The following is a 20,794-nucleotide window of genomic DNA, read 5'->3' as shown; positions in this document are numbered from 1 at the left end:
AAAAAAGACTACTAGACAGAAATTTTGTATAATCTTCTAAAAATTACATTCGTCCTCTATTTCAAAATGAATAGGGTAAAACATATCTATTTACATTTTGGTTGGAAATTGAGCCCTCATTCCGAAAACTATTCCACTTCCAGATCACTTTATAATCAAAGTAAGAATAACAAGTGAAGACAAACAATTGACTGAGTTAATTGTTGAAATACCATGCATAGACAGTGTTGATGACGCAGTCGTTTGTTTTTCTGTCGTCACGTAAGTAAAGAAAGATAATCCACACACACATAACTGATATTCGCATATTAATACATACCTCTATAAAATAACACGAGGGCACATAATTTGCGCCCTCGTGGGTAAACAGTGGTGTTACAAAAAAATGTTTCAAACAAAAGTTGTTTATTTGTTTATAAGGAACATTTATGTTGCTCATTTACGAACTCAACCTCACTTTTTACGTCCTAAGCACGCTATAAAAATTTCAGCATGATATATATCTTTTCGTTTTTAAGCTATCGTACTTACGGACAGACCGACAGGCAGACAACGGGAAATGGATTAATTAGGTGATTTGTTCGTAGCATGAATATTTCTAAGCGTTACAAACTTGGAACTAAACTTAATATACTATGATATATTTCATATATACCTACATGGTATAAAAACAAGCGCTACTCACATGCGGTATAGAAATTTTCAGAGAAATGCGTTTTTATCATCCGAATTTAAGAGAATTTACTTAGAAAAGATCAATAATTATTGTTGTACTAAAGATAACATTTCGCAAAAACTTCTTCAAATTTCTATTGATCTTACATAGGAATCTCGAGTAACCATGAAAACAAATTTTTTCGAAATCGCTGGACAATAGAGAAGTGCCCCTTGTTAGGCGCAAGGCCCTGGTGAAGGATTGTATTAAATTAAAAAATTGAATTAATTAATCTATCACAAAATACATTTATTTATTCAACAAATTTTTCAACTAAAAATTATTAACAAACACAAATTGAATTAAAGAAAAATAAGATTTATATAAAATTAATTATAAATAGAAAATTCAAAACTAAACGAATTTATTCTCTAATCAATATAAGGCAAATATAAAGATTGCACAAATTTGTATTTATCGTCATTTGACCATTTTTCAGTTGGATCCTCCGTATTGCAATTTTCCAATATTTTATTATGTTTATGTTTTTCGTTTAAGGAGATCAATAAACATTTATTTTGAAGCAAATTTTTTAATTTTTCCTTATTTATATTTTCAAATTTGTGAACTTTTAATTCATACCTGTGGAAAAAAAAATTAAATTTGTAATATTCCACGCTATAGATTTTAGGATTAGGTCACAAGAAAGTCAAAAGTAAGAAAGCACATTATCAATGTGCGAGACCTTAAGTTAGGTTACCATTACGTGTTTTACCACCTTTCCGCTGATAATTTCATTTATCAGCTCCTCAATTATTTCTAGAGGCTGAGTACACCTCCTTCATGCATATACCATGCATTACACCAGCCCATCACAACTATTAAATAATTTTTTTTTGTAACGACGAGAATCAAACGCGTTACTCTAGGCATAGAGCAAGCAAGGCCGTAATAAAGACGGAGAAGAATTTTGCTATAAACAATATTTTATATTTTACCTCTGTATTAAATAATCAATAAATTCCTTCTGATTTCTTTCTTGAGTGTTATTTTCGATATAAATAGCCTCAAGCTTATGTTTTCTTTTGGTGATATCCTTCGACATAGCTCCATGGCACAAATGAAGATGAATCATGGTTTCAATAGTACCATTTAACCATACGATTACATTCGTTCTATTAAAAATAAATTTTCTAATTAAAAAGCCAAATTAGATGGTTATATTACTTACAAATTAACTTCGTTTATTCTTTCATATGTTGACTTTATATTTGACGTCTGTAAACCTGCTATGGCTCGAATAATTTTATTGTTCGTGTCATCCAGTGGTTTGTCATCATAAGATGTGAAATGATCCTTCAATTCTGTTTGTACTTCTTGGAAAGCTTTCTCCAAATCCTCTTTATTTTGCGAATCCATTGATATTTTTACCTTATAATAACTGTAGATAGAATTTATCATAATTTGTTAATTGGAAATTTAAACGACTATTTTCGATTTTACTATAATATATTATTGTTAAAAACAATTTGAGCAAAAAACAAAATAAAAGTGTTCAAGTGTTAAACGAAAATATAAAAATAAAATGTTGAATTTAAATTTAAAGTTGGAAATAAAATATATCAGACCAACTGTCAAAACTTCGACATCTTCTAATTTTACGATACCAAACACATATATTTATGTCATTGGAATTTTGTATATTTTCGAGGATGAATTTATATATATATATAAAATTTTTTTTTTGTTTGTTAATTACTACTAAAAATAATTTTCAGTGCTATTTACCGATGTTCAACTTCAGGATATGATCCAAAATCAACATTTGGATTTTGACGAACTAATTTGTTTAACGAATTAACAATATCTACTTCAGTACTTTTAAGATAAACGGATTTCGAATAAAATTTAGTTTTTGATTCACCAAACTGTAAACTGCTAACTAAAGTGAACAAATATCGACAAAATAATGGTATGCCTGGAAATATATACACGTTATGCACAGATACATTGGGAAAATTTGATCGTTTTCCGGTTATTTTATCAAAACCAAATGTTAATTTTGCTGATATTGGAACCTAAAAGAGATCGTAGACGTTTTTATTATAACTATATAACGAATTTTAAAAATAATTTTAAATATTTACCATTGCTAATTTTTGGCCAGCTGAAATACTTTCTGGCGTTGTGTAAAAGTTTCTTACTAATGTCAAAATCTCAGGATGAAGATGGAGTGGTTCGTTAAAAGCCTTTGCCACAGCTATGAGGGAAAGAAATCTAAATCAATACAATTCTTGTAAACGAGAAGTCGTACAGCTTACCTTCATAAGTAACATCATCATGAGTTGTACCGATTCCACCTGATGTTAACACATAGGTAAAGGAATCAGAAAATAATTTTACTTCTTTTGATATTAAATCTACATCATCAGGTAGTACTGAAATCTATAACATGAATACATGCAAGTTCATTATGAGTTAAAATAAGTAATTAATTCCGGTAAGAGTTTACCCGAGCAACTTTAATTCCGCAATCATATAATCCTTTGCATAGAAATTGTGTGTTCGTGTCTAAGACTTGCCCTTTAATGATCTCATTTCCAGTTACTAAATTATAATAAATACATTTAATATTTAATAATAAATAAAACTACCTTTAATTTGTTAACCTATAATTCCAGCTGTTCGATGTGTATCTTTCACATTTTGACAGTAATTTCTAATAAAATTTGTCTTGAATTTTGGAAACTGAAATTTAAATAATTTTATTGAGTGGAATCCCATTAAAATTTGAAACGATCAAACAAATGTCACATTGTTGTAACCTAATTTTTTTTAAAAATATTTTTGAATATAAATGTTATTTCTTTCTTAGTCATCAGAGGGCTATGCTAGTTATGAATGATAATAGTGACATCTATACTTCCAAATGTTAAACTATCGCAAAGAGACCATTTTATTTCAGGTAAGAAGATAAACACATCGATTTGAAAAACTAATTTACAGAGGGCGAGGCCTGAGACGTTTCTTTTAGGATATTATGTTTAGAGTTCGACAAGTAGTACAGCCGCCAAGGGCGATTCGCTTAATATTCGTTGTACCTTTATAGCCTTTTGCTAGTAAGTAAATATTTTGACCGTCTGATTTCGAATTTTAAAGCGACTCTTTGGTAAGTCTCAGAATCAATTGTCTAAAGCAATTTTTATCAACAAATGTATGTAATCCTACTAAATTTGAGTCATAATTTTAAAATTAGTCATCAAAATTAACCTAGCTCTAATAGGTTTTAAGAAAGTGGAGTTCTTGTCCCGGAATTAAGCATGTAAGTGATAGCTAGGGAAAAATTGACATAACAACTGAAAAGAATGACCCAAAATTATTGGATTTCAAAAAAAATTCCAATAAGATCGGATCAAATTAGTCTGTGTTATCAAAAATCGAATTTTTTAACTTTATGACGTCATCAGAATCCAAAAAATTTAATTTTGCTCTATCACATCCAAATTTTATCCAATTTTGATAAACTTGGTATGTAATCCTACTAAAATTGGGTCATACTTTTCAAATCTGCCATCAAAATTATCCTAGCTCTGATAGGTTTCAAGAATGTGGAGTCCTGATCCCGGAATTAAGCACGTAAGTGCTAGCTAGGGAAAAATTGACATAACAACTGAAAAGAATGACCCAAAATTAGTGGATTTCAAAAAAAATTCCAATAAGATCGGATCAAATTAGCCTGTGTTATCAAAAAATCGAATTTTTTAACTTTATGACGTCATCAGAATCCAAAAAAATTAATTTTGCTCTATCACATCCAAATTTTATACAATTTTGATAAACTTAGTATGTAATCCTACTAAAATTGGGTCATACTTTTCAAATCTGCCATCAAAATTATCCTAGCTCTGATAGGTTTCAAGGATGTGGAGTCCTGCTCCCGGAATTAAGCACGTAAGTGATAGCTAGGGAAAGATTGACATCACAACTGAAAAGAATGACACAATATTAGTAGGTTTCAAAAAAAATTCCAATAAGATCGGATTAAATTTGCCTGTGTTATCAAAAAATCGAATTTTTTAACTTTATGACGTCATCAGAATCCAAAAATTTTAATTTTACTCTATCACATCCAAATTTTATCCAATTTTGATAAACTTAGTATGTAATCCTACTAAAATTGGGTCATACTTTTCAAATCTGCCATCAAAATTATCCTAGCTCTGATAGGTTTCAAGAATGTGGAGTCCTGATCCCGGAATTAAGCACATAAGTGATAGCTAGGGAAAAATTGACATCACAACTGAAAAGAATGACCCAAAATTAGTGGGTTTCAAAAAAAATTCCAATAAGATCGGATTAAATTTGCCTGTGTTATCAAAAAATCGAATTTTTAACTTTATGACGTCATCAGAATCCAAAAAATTTAATTTTTCTCTATCACATCCAAATTTTATCCAATTTTGATAAACTTAGTATGTAATCCTACTAAAATTGGGCCATACTTTTCAAATCTGCCATCAAAATTATCCTAGCAATGATAGGTTTGAAGAATGTGGAGTCTTGATCCCGGAATTAAGCACGTAAGTGATAGCTAGGGAAAAATTGACATCACAACTAAAAAGAATGACCGAAAATTAGTGGGTTTCCAATAAGAAAAAAATTCCAATAAGATCGGATTAAATTTGCCTGTGTTATCAAAAAAATCGTTTACAAGATGAAACCGTTAGATATAACGCAAGTTCGAATCTTAAAAACGACCTTCTTATGAAAAAATAAACTTTTTTTGAAACATTTTTTCGTAAATTTCACTGTTTACCCGTGAGAGCGTAAATGAGGACAAAACTTTGGTGTTCATTTTTTCCATAACTATAAAAGATAAGCAGTTGCAGGTAGCTTCAACTAGAGGGCTTGTGAAAGATTCTCAAAAAATGAAAAAAATATTAGAAAATACCTACCTACTTTCTTATTTATTAAAAATTAGAAAAATCAATTGTTTGTTTTCTTTGGGTAGAACTATGTTAACTATGATATATGATATTAAAAAGACCACAAAATATGGCAATTTAACGACGCCAAAACCGAAAAATATAGCCAGCGGGAAACTAAATTGGAAAAATGAAAAAAAAAAAAAAATCGACATCGATATATTGCATAAAAAAGGACACTTTTATTTATAAATATTCTTTTCATACCAATATGCTCCTTAACCTATGCAAAAATACAACAACAAATTAAATATGTTATACCAAAAATTGTTTTATTTCAAAATATTCGTAATATAAAATTATTAAAATACATGGTATAATAATTAATTGTAAAAAAAAGGAATATCACATCATTAAAATTAATTAATTACAGTAATAATGATGTGATATTCACAATAAAATAAATGTAGGCCCTAAAATTATTTGAAAATAAATATTAATTAAACAGTTTATGTTTTGGCACTTTATACAATATTTATTAAAGAAAAAAATGGTATGAAAATATTTATTCAAATATATTATGTGTACAGAGAATTATTGGCATATTTTTGGCACAATTTCCCAGTTAATTTCTAGGCCTATATTCATTTTCTTTGTAAATATATATTTATAAAACAATTTCATTCAGATCACACGGGTTAAGGAGATGTCTTTACAATAATATCTCTCATCATCCTTAAAATGGTCCGGTTTTTCAACAAACAGTTTCAACTATATACAAAAAGTTAACGGAGCGTTAACTTTATAATATTTAGTTAACCAATAAATTGAAAGACTTGACCAACTTGGTTATGTATTTTACAATCAAAAAGAAAGTAATTTGTTGCAAAATATTTAACAATTTTTTTTTTCTTATAAATACGATTTTTTATTTGATAAATACTACGAAATTTTTATTAATAATTCTATAAACTAATGGTATTGAGCATCGAATGTCTAAAAAAAAGAAAAAAAATAAGAAAAATATAAATATACAATTAAAAACTGAATAATCTCAGCGTTCAAGAAGTAGAAAATTTAAATATTAAAATTAAAAAATAATTAAATCGTATAGCGACATATATTTATATAAAATTTAACTAATTTGGTTCTTTTTCTACGAATCAAACTACTGAGATCAATTGAAAATTGGATACTCAATAACATATTAAATAAATTTAAGATAAGATTGTTTTTCAATTCTGAGTTAATATAATAATATGTATATAACAACCATTTGCCCACCACAAGAATATTAACTCAAAGTTTTAATTTATGTAATCTTACCAAAAATTTGTTCCGGAAAAAATTATTTATATATATATAATAATATTACAGTATATAGAGGCATATTTTGAGTAAGTCATAAGATTGATTGATTTTAGACAATATATCCATATACAAAAGTGACATATTGAAAATTTTTGATTATATAAATTTTGGTAAAAAAAGTTTTCTACTAATTTGGATTTGACTATATATATATAATAATTCGAATAATAAATATACACACATCCAAATTTGAGTACATTAATTGCATTAATTGTGTGGGTGTGGGTGGGAAATTGTGGAGGGGGGAGTACGATCACTTTTTTTAAATATTTTTTTTATTGCACAGTATGTATTATCAAAATTTAAAAAAAAAACACACGCGCACCAACGATGTATATAAAAATGTTAATATAAATAAAAATTAATGGTCACAAAAGGCACAACAATATATACCTAATAAGTCTTTAGTTTTTTTTTTAATTCTTATATAAAATCAAAATTGGCACCTGAACATCAAGAAAAATCAAAAAATCGCGTATGCATTATTTTTTAAAGTCATTTTTCCTATTAATTATTATCACTGTGTAATCACGTGACTCTAAAAAATTATTAAATCAGCACCACTTTATTGGGTTCGTTTTTCATTACTGATACTTCATCTTCTTGCTCCAGTACGACTAGTGGCTACGGCTGCAATCATCTGTTGTATCATTGGTTGTGGACTACATACTTTTGGATCACATTTCATTTGACCATCACCTCCACATCTGTAAAATAATTATAGTTTTTACATTTAATTATGAATTTTTAGAAACAAAACAATTTAAATTTGGAATAAAATACTTACGTGCAATGTAAACATGGTCCAGATTTTGATTTGACTACTTCACCAACTTGATAAGCTTTGCCTTGTATTTGACAACCTCTTCTTGAAGCTGCACCTTTATACGCGTGATGTAAAAAGTGTGGTGGTAACGTTGTTGTTGTGGTTGTAGTAGTTGTCGTTACATTTAAAACGGTTGCCATAGAAACAGGACACTCATATCTGGGACAACAGAAACCATTAATTGGTTCTTCGTGGCATCCTGGAATTGGTGGTGGACAACTTTGTTGTAAACATATAATATCACTACGGAAACAGAAACAAAAATCGCAAGGATCGTCCCGTGGAATTTGTTGTGCGGAAACGTATACTTTTCCACCATATCGACATGTACCAGGTCCAAACGCTGTACTATCATCTTCATCGTAATCATCTGTTTCTGGTGGGTATGGATATTGTTGTGGCATTTGGCCAAAATCATCAGGGTGTTGTGGTTGATAATCTGGCTTGACCGGTTTCTGAGATTCTTCGTCTGGAATACGTGGTGGTGACGTAACGTTTAATGAATCTTGTGTAGAATAAGATGATTGAGTTGTAGATGACTCGAAAACTGAGCCCGAAGTTGATACTTCTTGTGAAGGCTCTTCTGATGGCTCTGGAGATTGTTCAATTGGCACTTGTACGTAATCAGGTTCTTGAGATGATATTGATGGTACATCTGATGTTTGTTTATCATCTTGCGCTGGTTTCAATTCTCCGTCGGAAATATCTTCATGAACGGTTACAATTTCATCTGACTTTTCTGTTGATACTTGTGGTGTACTAGTTGATAACTCTGGAAGTTTTGAAACAGTTGTAATTTCCATAGCATCATCTTTGGTACTACTTGATTCTTGCTTGATCGTAGTTGTTATTGGAGCCTCTGTTACTTCAGGCTCAATGTTTTCTTCAGATGTAAGAGTTGAAAGTTCAGGTAAGGCATCTACAGTTGTTTGTTCAGAAGGTATATGTACTGGAACACTTGGTTTAACCCCTTCTTGTTCAACTGGTAAACTTGCAGCTGATTGATCTTCAGTAGGATATTTGGTAGTAATATCACCGGTAACTGATTCGCCTGTTTCTTTTGAAGATTCTTCAACTTCTGAAACTTCGGTTACTGACAATACAGGTTCAGGTTCTTCAAGTTTATCACCAGACACTTCATTGATTGGACTTCCTTCACTCGAAGTGTCAAGTTTCTGTACTTCTGATTGAGTAGTAGTATCGAGTTCTGAACTTATTTCTCCTCCAGTTTCTTGGTTACTATCAGGTATCGTGTCTTTAGGAGTGGCTTCTGTTTGAAGATTGTCTGAAGCAAGAATAGTTGTTTGTTCTGGAGAAATTGGTTGACTTTCAGTTGAAATTTCGACCAATTTATTTTCAGTTGTTTCAGATATGGGTTGTTCTTCACTGGACGTTTGTTGTTTTTCTTCTGAGGATTCTTCAATAGATGTTTTAATTGTTGTTGGTTCTAAATATTGAGTTGTGGCTTTTGGTATCTCTTCTGTTACTTTTTCTTCAAGTTGAACATTACTTTCTTGATCAGCACCAAGAACTTCAGGTTCTATAGAAGTTTCTGTGTGTTCTTCTCCTATTACTTGTTCACTAGAAGTTTCAACACTCACAGCGACCGTTACAGGTTGTTCAGTTTGTTCCTTTTCAATTTCTTCTGATTCGTCAACTAAGTTTATTCGGTTATCAATTTCATTTGGTGAAGTTTCGCTAGACTGTTCAATATTTTCTTGTGAATTATCGGGAGTGACAGTAGTTTCAAATATCTTGATATCTTCGGTAGGTTCATTAACCGACAGTGACTCACCATCTTCTGGTTTTTGTATGTCTTTAGGTTCATCTGTTATAATTTCGTTAGCTTCTGTTGAAATATCAGCTACAGAGGGTTCTTGTTCAAATTCTGGTTTCTGAGATGCAATATCTGTTTGTGAAATTACTTCATTTGTAAGTGTAGTACGTTCCTCTAATGGAATGCTTGTTGAAGTTTCGGAAATATGTTCTTCTGGAATTAACTCATTTTCATTATCTGGTACATGTGGAATTCTGTCTTCAGCTAACGTTGTACTCTCAACTTCTGTAGCAGCATCATGTGGTTTTTCTGTCTCTTGATTTTCTTCTACAGGCGTAATGGTAGAATGTTCAGATACTATATCTGCATCTGGTATTGCATTTGCTTCGCTTTCTAGAGGCTTATCTGTTTGTGTTTCTGGTACAGATGCCCCAATATCTGTCTTAGGAGTTTCGCTTTCACTGCCTGATTCCGTTGCTTCTTTGATTATGTCTGTTGAAATTTCTGTGACTTCAAAAAGCGTTTGTACAGTAACCGAAGGTTCTTCAGTTGGTGATACACTAGCCTCTGGCTTTTCTGTTTCTACAATATTACTTTCAGTCACTTCTGTTTCTTCTACTTTAACAGGAAGGTCTGTAACAGAATCTGGTGCAACCCGATCTGTTACTTTCTGTTCTAGGTATTCGGTACTAGTTTCTACAGGTAAAACAGGAGCTACAGTTTCGGCTCTTGTATCATCTGAAGGAATAGAAGCGGTATAATCTGGTATCTCTTCATTTGAATCACTTGAAGAAATTGGAAGTGAAGTGGATTTGGATTCGTCTTCATCTAAAAGTTTTTCTGTCACCGGTTGTACAGGGATATTATCAAATGTTGGAATTTCATTTTCATCATGACTAATTGGTTGAGCTCCTGTTGTTACACTTTCTTGTACATCTTGTGATGTTACCGTGATTTCTTCTTCGGCAATAGGTGCTGAGGTTACATCTTTGTCTTGTTCAATGTCTGGTATTTTTGTTGATTCTAGTGGTACTTCAGGCACTTCATTAGATTCCTCAATATCAACTTCTTTACTTGGTTTCGTTGAAATATCTCCTAACTCAATTATGAAGTGTTCAGTTTCAGTTTCTTGAACTTTAACACCTTCAGTCGAAATTTCTGAAATGAACTCGGTAGTTTTTTCTACATCAATATTTTCTTGACTTGGAACTGTTGTATACGAATCTTCAGGTTTCTTGCTAGGAATTGCTTCTGGTTTAGAAGTGTATAATACTTCATTTTCATCTTGAGGGAATGATTCAGATGGCGTTTTACTGGTTTGTGTTGTAACATCAATGCTTGCATGTTCGGTGGTTATTTCAGGTACAGATATTTCTGGTTCAGTAGATATTTCTCCGGAAGGTATTTCATTTGAATCGATTCCGCTGGTATCTGTTGGTACAGATTCTGGGATAGCAGTACTTGATTCTACTTCAACTTGTACAGGTATATTTTCATGTGAAGAAGTGGTTGGTAATATTTCATTAGGATAATCACTGGTTGTTAATTCAACAGGAACTTCAACGGGTTGTTCATGTTTAATAGTTATAAGCTCTGGTTGCTCAGACGATACTTCAGTTTCAAGAGGTAAATCAGATTTTTCGGTTATTGAATCCAATTTAGGTGTAGTATTAGAAACTTCACCTTCAGTATCTTCATGTTCAATAGTGTCTATTGGCCCTAGCCGTTCTGTTGCAAGTTCAACTTCAGTTTCTGTAACAGATGATTCTGTAATTTTATCGATGGGTGTGCCAATTAATCCAGAGGTGCTTTCATCAGCAGGAGTGTCTTTTGAAGGTGAAATTTCATCGGTTTCACTTTCTACTGTGTCAACTGGACTCTGTGTAGGAATATTGTTATCTTTATCAGGTATCTCGGTTGAAATATCTTCTTCAAGAGGTACCACAGGCACTATTACATCTGGTATAGATTCAGATTCTTTGGTTGTTTCTGGTTCTGGAGTGGCTTCAGTCTGTGCTACGTCACCAGGAATATTTTCAACTTCAGGAAGTTTCTCTAATATATGACTATCTGATGGTGGAGTTTTACCTTCTGTTCCTTCTGTGAAATAAAAATTGGCGAATTAATATATTTAAAAAAAAATATGCATGATCTTATAATGCACAAATACTTACCACAATTATATGTTGGACAACAATTGTCATCTCCATGGAATATTGGCATACATTTAACCATATCTGATGGTGGAGGACTACATTCGATCATTTCACATTGAACAATGCTACTGATACACTTGCAACTCAATTGGCAAGGATTTGTTGGCTGTACAATAGAATTATTTGCATAGGTAACATCATCGACAAGACAGTCTCCTTCACCTGGAATTACATGATGTTCACTTTGTAGCAATACATTTTCAGTTGATACTTCTGGTTTTGGCTCGTCAACTACAATTGGTGCTTCAGTTTTTTGTGATTCTTCTTCTGGTTGTGAAGTTAATTTGTCTTCACCTACAGGAATAGTTTTTGTTACATCTTCTTCTGTTGAACTAATCTCACTAACACCTTCAGGTTGTTTCAATAGTTCAGTTGATTGTGTTGTTTCTTTTTCCTGACTGATTGATGGTTGTTCTTCGGGTATTCCTGCAGCACTAATATCGATATTAGGTTCTGTTGGGGATTCAGTTGATTGTTGTAATTCAGTTTCGGGTTTTATGTGATGAGTTGTAACATCCTCTAGAGATTCAGGAACTTCAGTTATTGGACCTTGTACATCAACTGATTCTGGTGGTGGATTTTCTGTACCTTGGCTATCTTCTCCACGAGTTTGATCAATTTCATTGCTTGGAGTTTGTTCAATTTCTTTTTGTGCGTCTGTCACGCCTGTCTCTAACGTTTCACTTTCAATGGGTTTTTCAGATATTCCAGGAGCTTCATCTTCGCTCGCGGTTGTTTTTTCCGATGTGCCTACCGTGTCTTCCACAATCGGTTTTTCAGATGATTCAGGGGCTTCATCTTCATTGTCTGCAGGCTTTTCTGCCATTTCAGGTGATTCTTCTCCAGTCAGGATAGTTTTTTCAGTTAATTCAGGAACAGTTTCTGTGGTGTCAGCAGGTATTTCCGAAGTTTCAAAAACTTGCCCTTCAGTGTCAACCGATTTTTCAGTGACTTCAGAAAGTTTGTCTTCACTATCAGTAGGTTTTTCAGTGCTTTCGAGGATTTTGTCTTCACTTTCCACAGGTTTTTCAGTGGCCTCTGGAACTTGTTCTGTATTTTCAATAGGCGTCTCAGAAGTTTCAAGAGATGGTATTTCACCATCAGTTGGTTTTTCAGTTACTTCAGAAATTTGTTCTTGCACATCGACTGACTTTTCAGTTGTTACAGCGATTGAGTCCTCACCATCTACTGATTTCTCAGATGTTACAGCAACTAGTTCTGCATCATCAGCTGGTTTTTCAGATGTTACATCAACTAGTTCTTCATCATCGGCTGGTTTTTCAGATGTTACAGCAACTATTTCTTCATCCTCAGCTGGTTTTTCAGATGTTACAGCAACAGGTTCTTCGACATCTACTGGTTTTTCAGATGTTACAGCAACAGGTTCTTCAACATCTACTGGTTTTTCAGATGTTTCAGTAATTTGTTCTTGTTCATCGACTGGTTTTTCAGATGTAAAAGCAACAGGTTCTTCAACATCTACAGGTTTTTCAGATGTTTCAGGAATTTGTTCTTGTTCATCGGCTGGTTTTTCAGATGTTATAGAGACAGATTCTTCAACATCTACTGGTTTTTCAGATGTTTCAGGAATTTGTTCTTGTTCATCGGCTGGTTTTTCAGATGTTATAGAGACAGATTCTTCACCATCGCTTGGTTTTCCATAAACTTCAGTGACATAAATCCTTTCATCTGGTTTTTCCGTTTCTTGCTGTTCAATGAATGAAGAAGGTTCTTCGGATGTTACTGAATCTATTTCTGAACTATGAACTGGTTTTTCAGATATATCTTCTTGTTCACTAGTACCAACTGGTTGTTCAGATTCATGTTCTTCGCCATCAGGAGTTTTCTCGGTTACTATTCTTTGTTCATCACTTGTATCATATTTGTCGGTTGTTGCAAGCTCATTTTCAATAGCCTCTACAGGTTTCTCTGATGTATCTGGTTTAATTCCGTCGCTTTCTACAGGTTTGTCACTCGTTTCTGGTTGGCTACTACCTTCGGATGGGGTTTCGGTTGAGTATGGTGTGATTTCATTACTTTCAGTCTTATCATATTCACCTTCTTGAACATCAGGGAATCTGTCAGATATTATCGGTTGTGTTGATATTTCAGGTTGAATATCACTTTCTGGTTGTTTTTCCGTTACACTAAGTTCTTGCTCTTGAATACTATTATCAATTGGTTCTTCTATTTCTTGAGAATGATCAGTTTCAACTGATTTCTCGGAAGTTTCTAATTGATTGTCGTCTGCATATGGAGTTGTTTCGGGTGTATATTCAGAACCGGGTTTTTCAGAAACCTCTGGTTGTTCGTCAGCTTGAGATGGTTCCTTATATGTTTCTTCTGTATGGTCAGAAATCTGTGGAATTTCAGATTCTTCATCATGACCTTCGGTTGGTTTTTCTGATGTTTCAACTTCTTGTTCTTCGCCAGAAAGAGGATTTACAGTCGTTTCAATTTGTTCACCAGGTGGTAAATGTTTTTCAGTCGATCCAAATTCACTGTATAAAGGTTTCTCAGTTGTTTCGCTATCGATTGATTTTTCACTTGTTTCTGGCTGGTTTTCTACTGGTATTTCTGGTACTTCATTTTCTTGTTCAATAGCTTTTTCTGTTGTTACATCTTGTTCAAAAACGACTGGTTCAGACCCTAATTCTGTGCTGACTTCAATAGGAATTTGTTCATCTATATCTTTTCGGTCGTCTGAAGACAAATTGATATTCTCAGTTGTATGAGGAATTTCAACATCAGAAACGTTGGTATCAACATTTTCTACAGTGTGTCCGAGCTCACTATCTTTTTCACTGCTTGAGGTAGAATCCACTGCAATGCTTTGTTCGGTTATTGTTTCTGGAAGAATATTCTTGGGTTCGTCAGTCGTTAAGCTAACTTTTTCAGTGATATCTGTTGCTTCAGATTCTGATTTGACTGTTGTTTGTTCTTCGTGATATTTATCTTCCGTGTGTTCTTCAGTTATTAAATCTGATGAAGGTGTTGTATGTTTAGCAGTTTCAGGGCTAGGTGTTAAATCTTGATCGAGTTCCGATTCGGATGTATCTTTATCATCACTTACAACAGCTTGAATATCGGGAACTCTTGTTGATTCATCAATAGTTTGTTCAGTTGCAGGAGCTTTATCACCGCTGACATCTATTGGTTGAATGGCATCACTATCAGATTCTAAAGCTGGTGCCGTTGTTGATGGTTCTAAACTTTCACTTTCTGGTTTACTATGCTCAGTGGTAATAACATCTTCTGCAAGCCGAGTAGAATCTTCACTGGCCACCGAACTTGTTTCTTCTTTTGGAGGTGATAATTCGTCTTCTGGTTTTGATACCGATGGTGCAGGTGTTTCTTCAACATTTACTGATTCTGTTACAATTTCTTTTGGTAGATCATCGTATATGCGTGTGATAAGTTCTTCGCCACTAAAGTCATGACTAGAAGTTGATTGATCATCTACACTAATTTCAGGTTTAGGTGTTTCACTTTCTTGGTCAATTTTTCCTTGCTCTAAAATTTGATTTTCACCTTCAGCTACAGCTAAATTATATTTGGTGGTATCTTCAGAATGAATCATATCAGGGATGTCAGTCGGTTTTTGTTCATCTAAAGCTTGGCTTGAGGTAGTAACACCGAGTCCATCTGAATCTGGAGATGTAACATCATGACTTAATTTTTCTATTGGTTCTGTTGTTGCAGGGGCATGTTCATATTTATCGGTGGTAGTATCTTTTTCTTGTGGTAGATTTAATTTTATGTCTTCAGTTGCTACTTCTTCTGGTTCAGGTGATTTACTTAACTCATCTACATTTATATGCTCTGTGGTATGTTCAGCTGTAGGTAAAGATTCAGTTTCTGCAATACCAGAATCATCTGCTTTGTGCAATTTATCAACTGTAGGTGCAACCTCACCCTCCAAAGGATATTTGCTTTCCGTTGAGACTTCTTCATTAGTTAATGCTGTAGTTAGTTCATCACTTGGACTTAACGTAGTAGTAAATGTTGCATTATCACACTCGTATTCTGGACAACATTGACCTTCTCGTGGAATTGCAACACAATTTGTTCCAGTTTTTTCCATTGGTTGACCACATTCTTGAACCGCACAAACAATTTCACCTCTCATACAATAGCAGTGTTCACATGCATTTTCTGTTTTCATTAATTCACCGTCGCTATATACACTACTGTTATATTTACAATCTGTTGAAGCTCCAGGTGACATCGTAGTGGTAAGAAGTAAACCAGAACTGACTGTTGTTTCTAGAAGATATTCTTCTTCTCGATCTGTAAATTAATAGCAATCCGGTTAGTAATTTTAACAAATTATCATGGATTTGCAAGATAAAGAATTTGTGAATAAAACAAAGCAAGCTTTGATATATTGAACGTGTAAAAAAAATATCCAATACTTTGTTTGAGTAAATCAAAAACGCAATGTTTTTAAAACAAAAAAATGGAATAAATTTTTTTAATATGGAGATATTTGGAGCCGTAATGTCTAAAATATGGTTGGCAATGTTATTTACCAATCTTAGAGAGGATGTGGAGCCTTCATAACAATATTAAAAACTTACCACAATCATATCGAACTGGACAACATACGCCATCTTGATATACTGGTTTACATCCTTGAACGTGTAATGTACATTCTTGCATAATACATGTGGTCTTATTTCGTATACAATAACAAAGTTCACAAGGTTTGCTGGGATCAGAGGGAACACGTGCACCATCGGAGTAAAATAATTCGTTTACTGTACATCCATAGTTATCTAAGTGTCCTAGTTCCGTTGAATCTGTTGCCGCTGATGGTGAAGCTGTCGTTGATGTTAATAAATGCACTGGCACTTCGGGACATGTGATTACTGGACAACATTGATCTTCACGTTTTTCAATCTTACAATTTTCACCAATAGCTTTTGTAAATGGACATACTCGTAAATAACACATTAACATACGATTATGGCATGTACAATTTAAACAGGGTTCGTTCGTTAATATCCTATCGCCTTCATCATAATGTTGAAAATTATAATAACAGCCATTGTTGAGTTCTGAAAATTAAAAAGAAAATGTTTTTAATAAAAAAGGTTAATTTTAAATTATTGTTGTTAAGGGCACTAAAGTCATGTGGCAATAATGGGCAGATTCATATAATACTTGATGAAGGATAATTTATTTGAATGAATTGATATTTAATTCTTACAGACCTATGAACTCATAATGAAGAAAAAATTGTGGGTTTCGTTTTATTTGCTTGGAAGTTTAGTAAAGATTAGTGTGATAACTAATAAAAGTGTGGTACCCCTAATGGGGCGATTTAATATCAATCAAATTTTTGGACGATGTTTTGGGTGTGGCTTAAATGGGAAAAGAAAGTTGCAAAATTTCCCCATATTTGGAAGTATTGTGTTGTCAATGGTTTATAACATTTAAAGAAAACTCTAAAGGTATAAGATACAACTTTGCTTTAATTTCGATTTTCGGCATCTGTAAAAGTCAATAAAATTGAGAACAGAATTCGAAGTTAAGTAAGTACCTGCTTGAGTAAATAGTTCAAAGTAACTGAGATAACTAAATTCTTTTATGTTTCAAAATAACAATTCAGTCAGTTAATTTTAAGGCGGCTGAAGTTAGGATATTTCTTTCCTTATTGAATTCACGTAGATATTAAATATTCTTGTGTCTGCGAGCGGTTGCGCTAATTAAGTGGGTTGCTAAAAGGCTATGAAAAATATTAAATTTGTGCAAATTCTTGATTAAAGAAGAAGATAAAATAACCTTAGTCATTGACCGTTTCAATTAAATTTACCTAACAGTAGTATTTAATTATGAATTATTTAATATTTTTCAACAACTAAAATAATAAAAAAAAAAAAAAAAAAAAAAAAAAAAAACAAGAAGAAATATGAAATTAACTAATTGAACACGAATTGATAAACATAATATTATTACAAAAATTTTTATAATATCACAATAAACAAATATATGGGTAAATAGCGTAAATAAACAGCGTGGTGTTTAGTTTGTTTACTAATTGTTAATATAATTAGAATTTAATATATCTCATCATCACGATATGGCCTTAAATCATTTCAACCTTGCCTTAAGGTGAATGTTTTAAGGCAATAAAATATTAACTATTAGTCAGTTTTATTCAATATTTTTTATTTATTTGCTTAGATTACGCAAATTTTTATACCATGAAATATGAAATATATCAAGGTATACAAAGTTTAGTCCCAAGTTTGTAACGCTAAAAATATTGATGCTATGAATATAATTTTGGTAGTTTATAAAATCCATTTACGGTTGTCCATCTGAATGTCTGTCTGTCTGCCCATCCGAACACAAACTTGAAAACTGGAATGGCTGCACATGTAGTTATTGTTCATTTTCAAATTTAGAATAATAGATTGAAGGCATAGTTTCAAGTTTAAGTATAATTCGCAGAACTATTTTTAAAATTTACTAGTAAATCTGGCTAAAGACTACTAATATGTCAAACTTGAGAATACATAAAAATAGACTGGAATTACCTTGGGGCTACCATATTTATTATATAATAGACAACTTGATTCCTAGTGAAAACCAACATTTGTTATAAAAGTATACAATAATATCTGCCGTCTTGATGCAAGACTCGATATTGAAACGCCATTCAGAGGGATGATCTAAAGCCACAAAATTGAAACAATTCCTTGAAGAATTTCTGCCTGTTTCTCGTGTAGTGATGATCCCGCTGGATCTGCCTGCCAGTTTACACTAAATTTCATACACCCTTTGAAATCGTAGTTTGATATAATCCTCTGGATTTTTCTCTTAAAGGATACCTGGCAGAGGTTCATTTTGGTTGAAAGTAATTAATTACTGGGATAGAGGTATCGTTTTAATCCTCATAATTTGTCTAATCTGAAATTAACTCCAATTCTTTGAGTACGATTAACATAATTCTAACGTTTGCCTGACCACATAATATTTTGTATGTTATAAACGTAACGTATCAAAGTCAAATTAAAATCACACAGATTAAACCACATTAATTATGGCTAATAATTATTTGATGATTTCCTGGATCATATATACGAGGATCATAAGTGTTTAATCATGATTAAAAAATTATCTATAACCATTATCATGTGTAATGAGTTTTTTTTAAACACTATTTTTAGATGACAAGCAAACTACTTATAAGGTAATATTATTAAAATCCTTGGACAAAAAATTTGGTTTAAGACACTCATTTTACCTCAAAGTTAAGTTTGAATATAAAAATGTATTGATAACTGAAATTGACATAACTAATTATAATTTTTTTGGCAAATATTTGGGTTAATTAAAGACCATGTATTATTTAATATGGAGAACACGAAAGTACATTTTAATAAATTATTAGCTAAAGAGAATGTTATGGCCATATACAATGTAAATAAAAGATTAAATCGACTTTTTATTAAGCTTTTATGGTGACACATTGACGAATAAAAATTTAATAATCAAGGGGGTGATAAGATGCACCAAAACAAGTAATTTTGTGTCTGGAAACGTTCTCCTTCAGAACTTTAATTCTTAGAAATTTTCCATATCGTGTCGAATTTCTGTCAAATTCGTTTTTTAAAGACATGTTTCAAACAAACCTTCGTTTCATTTTGTGGATATTTATTCTAAAATCATTTTTGCTTTTTAAATCTTTCTAGCGAATTTCCGAAGGAAATGGAGCTATTGCTTTTGTACTCATGCTGGAATTTTGGAAAATTTTTTTCAAATGTTCATCGATCCTATTTGAAAGGTCAAGCTCGTTAATGAAAAAAATCGACCGATAAACAAGGAGTCTGGGTCTGTAAATACAAAATATTTTTCAGAAAAATTTTGTTTATTTCGGTAAACGGATTCGGTAAAAATTCGAGGTGTTAAAAATTTCTAACGCATGTTGCTCTGAAGGGGAAGGGGAAAATATTTATTTTCTATTTTTCATAAAATAGTTCTTTCAAGTTGACTGTGATTTCTTATCAATTGAATTCGTGTTGCTGCTACATTAACAATACTGTTTTGTATTTCGAATTGTGGGAATGTGGGCAGATAAATCATTCGTATTAGAATCAAAATTCCAAAGTTTTGGTTCAAATGAGATTAACAAAATTTCTGTATGTATAGAGGTAAAACTTCATTCGTGTGATATATGGTTTTTAAAATTATATACACTTTTTTGCAGTAATTAAATAATTTTTGTTCGTCTGACTGCTTATGATATTAAATTTATGAAAACAATAAATATACAAAACTATTAATTAGCTAAGTATAATTATGACCAAAAAATTTGACTAAGATTATAAAAAAAATCAATAAAAATTGTATACGTTATTATTAATAATATTTAAACTTTTTTTTTTCGATTATTACGTATCATTATTTTGTTAGTTTTTTATTTAGGACTACAAACCAGAAAAGTTTTAATTTGAAGCCTTGAACTTATGGTAAAGATTACCTGAACATAATATATTTTCCGTATATGTCTCTCTAAAATAATCATCTCGGGTCAGGGTAATAAAAATTTTTTAAAGTTTACTTTGATCCCGAGTGTGTTTCAAAAACTATAATTGATGATCAATTATATGAGTCAATGTTCTTAAAGATTTTATATTTAAAAAGCAAAAAAAGGAAATTTTAATGATATTTTGGCAAATTGAGAATCACGGGTTGATATTTATTTGAATCAATGTTTAATGAAGGAGTTATTTGTTTCTAATAATTAATTAGATTAATTGGTGTGAAAATTATATATTTATGAACGATTATTTTATCCCGTATATTATTAAGGAACTCTTAAAAAAACTAATCCCCATCCCGGTCCTAAAAATCACCAACTGATAAAGGTTCTGAGTTTAAGAAAATCTTCTATCGATACCTAAAATGATTCTAGTTTTTGTGTAATATTTATGAAAATTTTGTTTTTGTTTTCTTTATAGAAACTATTTTATATCTAGTAATGAATAATCATGATCTGAACAAAATTTACGG

The 20,794-nt window shown here is 31.8% G+C and overlaps 2 protein-coding genes across 2 annotated transcripts in view; both read right to left on the bottom strand.

Moving 5' to 3' along the window:
• Positions 1-1,086: 1,086 nt before the first annotated feature.
• LOC123295993 (FAD synthase-like) lies at positions 1,087-3,489 on the bottom strand. Its single transcript, XM_044877454.1, has 8 exons — positions 3,325-3,489; positions 3,168-3,262; positions 2,977-3,100; positions 2,803-2,915; positions 2,444-2,733; positions 1,887-2,096; positions 1,654-1,830; positions 1,087-1,297 (listed from the first exon to the last, which is right to left on the bottom strand). The coding sequence occupies exons 1-8, from the start codon at positions 3,437-3,439 to the stop codon at positions 1,087-1,089; spliced, it is 1,335 nt and encodes a 444-aa protein (XP_044733389.1). The 5' UTR covers positions 3,440-3,489.
• Positions 3,490-7,466: 3,977 nt separating this feature from the next.
• LOC123296859 (titin) overlaps positions 7,467-20,794 on the bottom strand; it is a 111,220-nt gene continuing 97,892 nt past the window's right edge. Inside the window, exons 5-8 of the mRNA XM_044878535.1 lie at positions 16,351-16,830; positions 11,729-16,060; positions 7,739-11,654; positions 7,467-7,658 (exon numbers count right to left, since the gene is read on the bottom strand). Coding sequence (XP_044734470.1) covers positions 7,547-7,658; positions 7,739-11,654; positions 11,729-16,060; positions 16,351-16,830 — 8,840 coding nt within the window. The 3' untranslated portion in view covers positions 7,467-7,546. The remainder of the gene's footprint in view (positions 7,659-7,738; positions 11,655-11,728; positions 16,061-16,350; positions 16,831-20,794) is intronic.

This window comes from Chrysoperla carnea, chromosome 3 (genome assembly GCF_905475395.1).
Source record: "Chrysoperla carnea chromosome 3, inChrCarn1.1, whole genome shotgun sequence".
NCBI lineage: Eukaryota > Metazoa > Arthropoda > Insecta > Neuroptera > Chrysopidae > Chrysoperla > Chrysoperla carnea.
Note: the sequence above shows the minus strand (reverse complement) of the source record. Positions and strands in the feature narration are given on the sequence as shown.

Bases quoted from the DNA above. Each gene is read 5' to 3' on its own strand.
- LOC123295993 (XM_044877454.1), bottom strand. From the start codon at position 3,439: ATGGGATTCCACTCAATAAAATTATTTAAATTTCAGTTTCCAAAATTC. The intron at 3,101-3,167 runs GTAAACTCTTAC...TTCATGTTATAG, and splicing joins GCGGAATTAAAGTTGCTCGG to ATTTCAGTACTACCTGATGA. The intron at 2,734-2,802 runs GTAAATATTTAA...GATCTCTTTTAG, and splicing joins CTGGCCAAAAATTAGCAATG to GTTCCAATATCAGCAAAATT.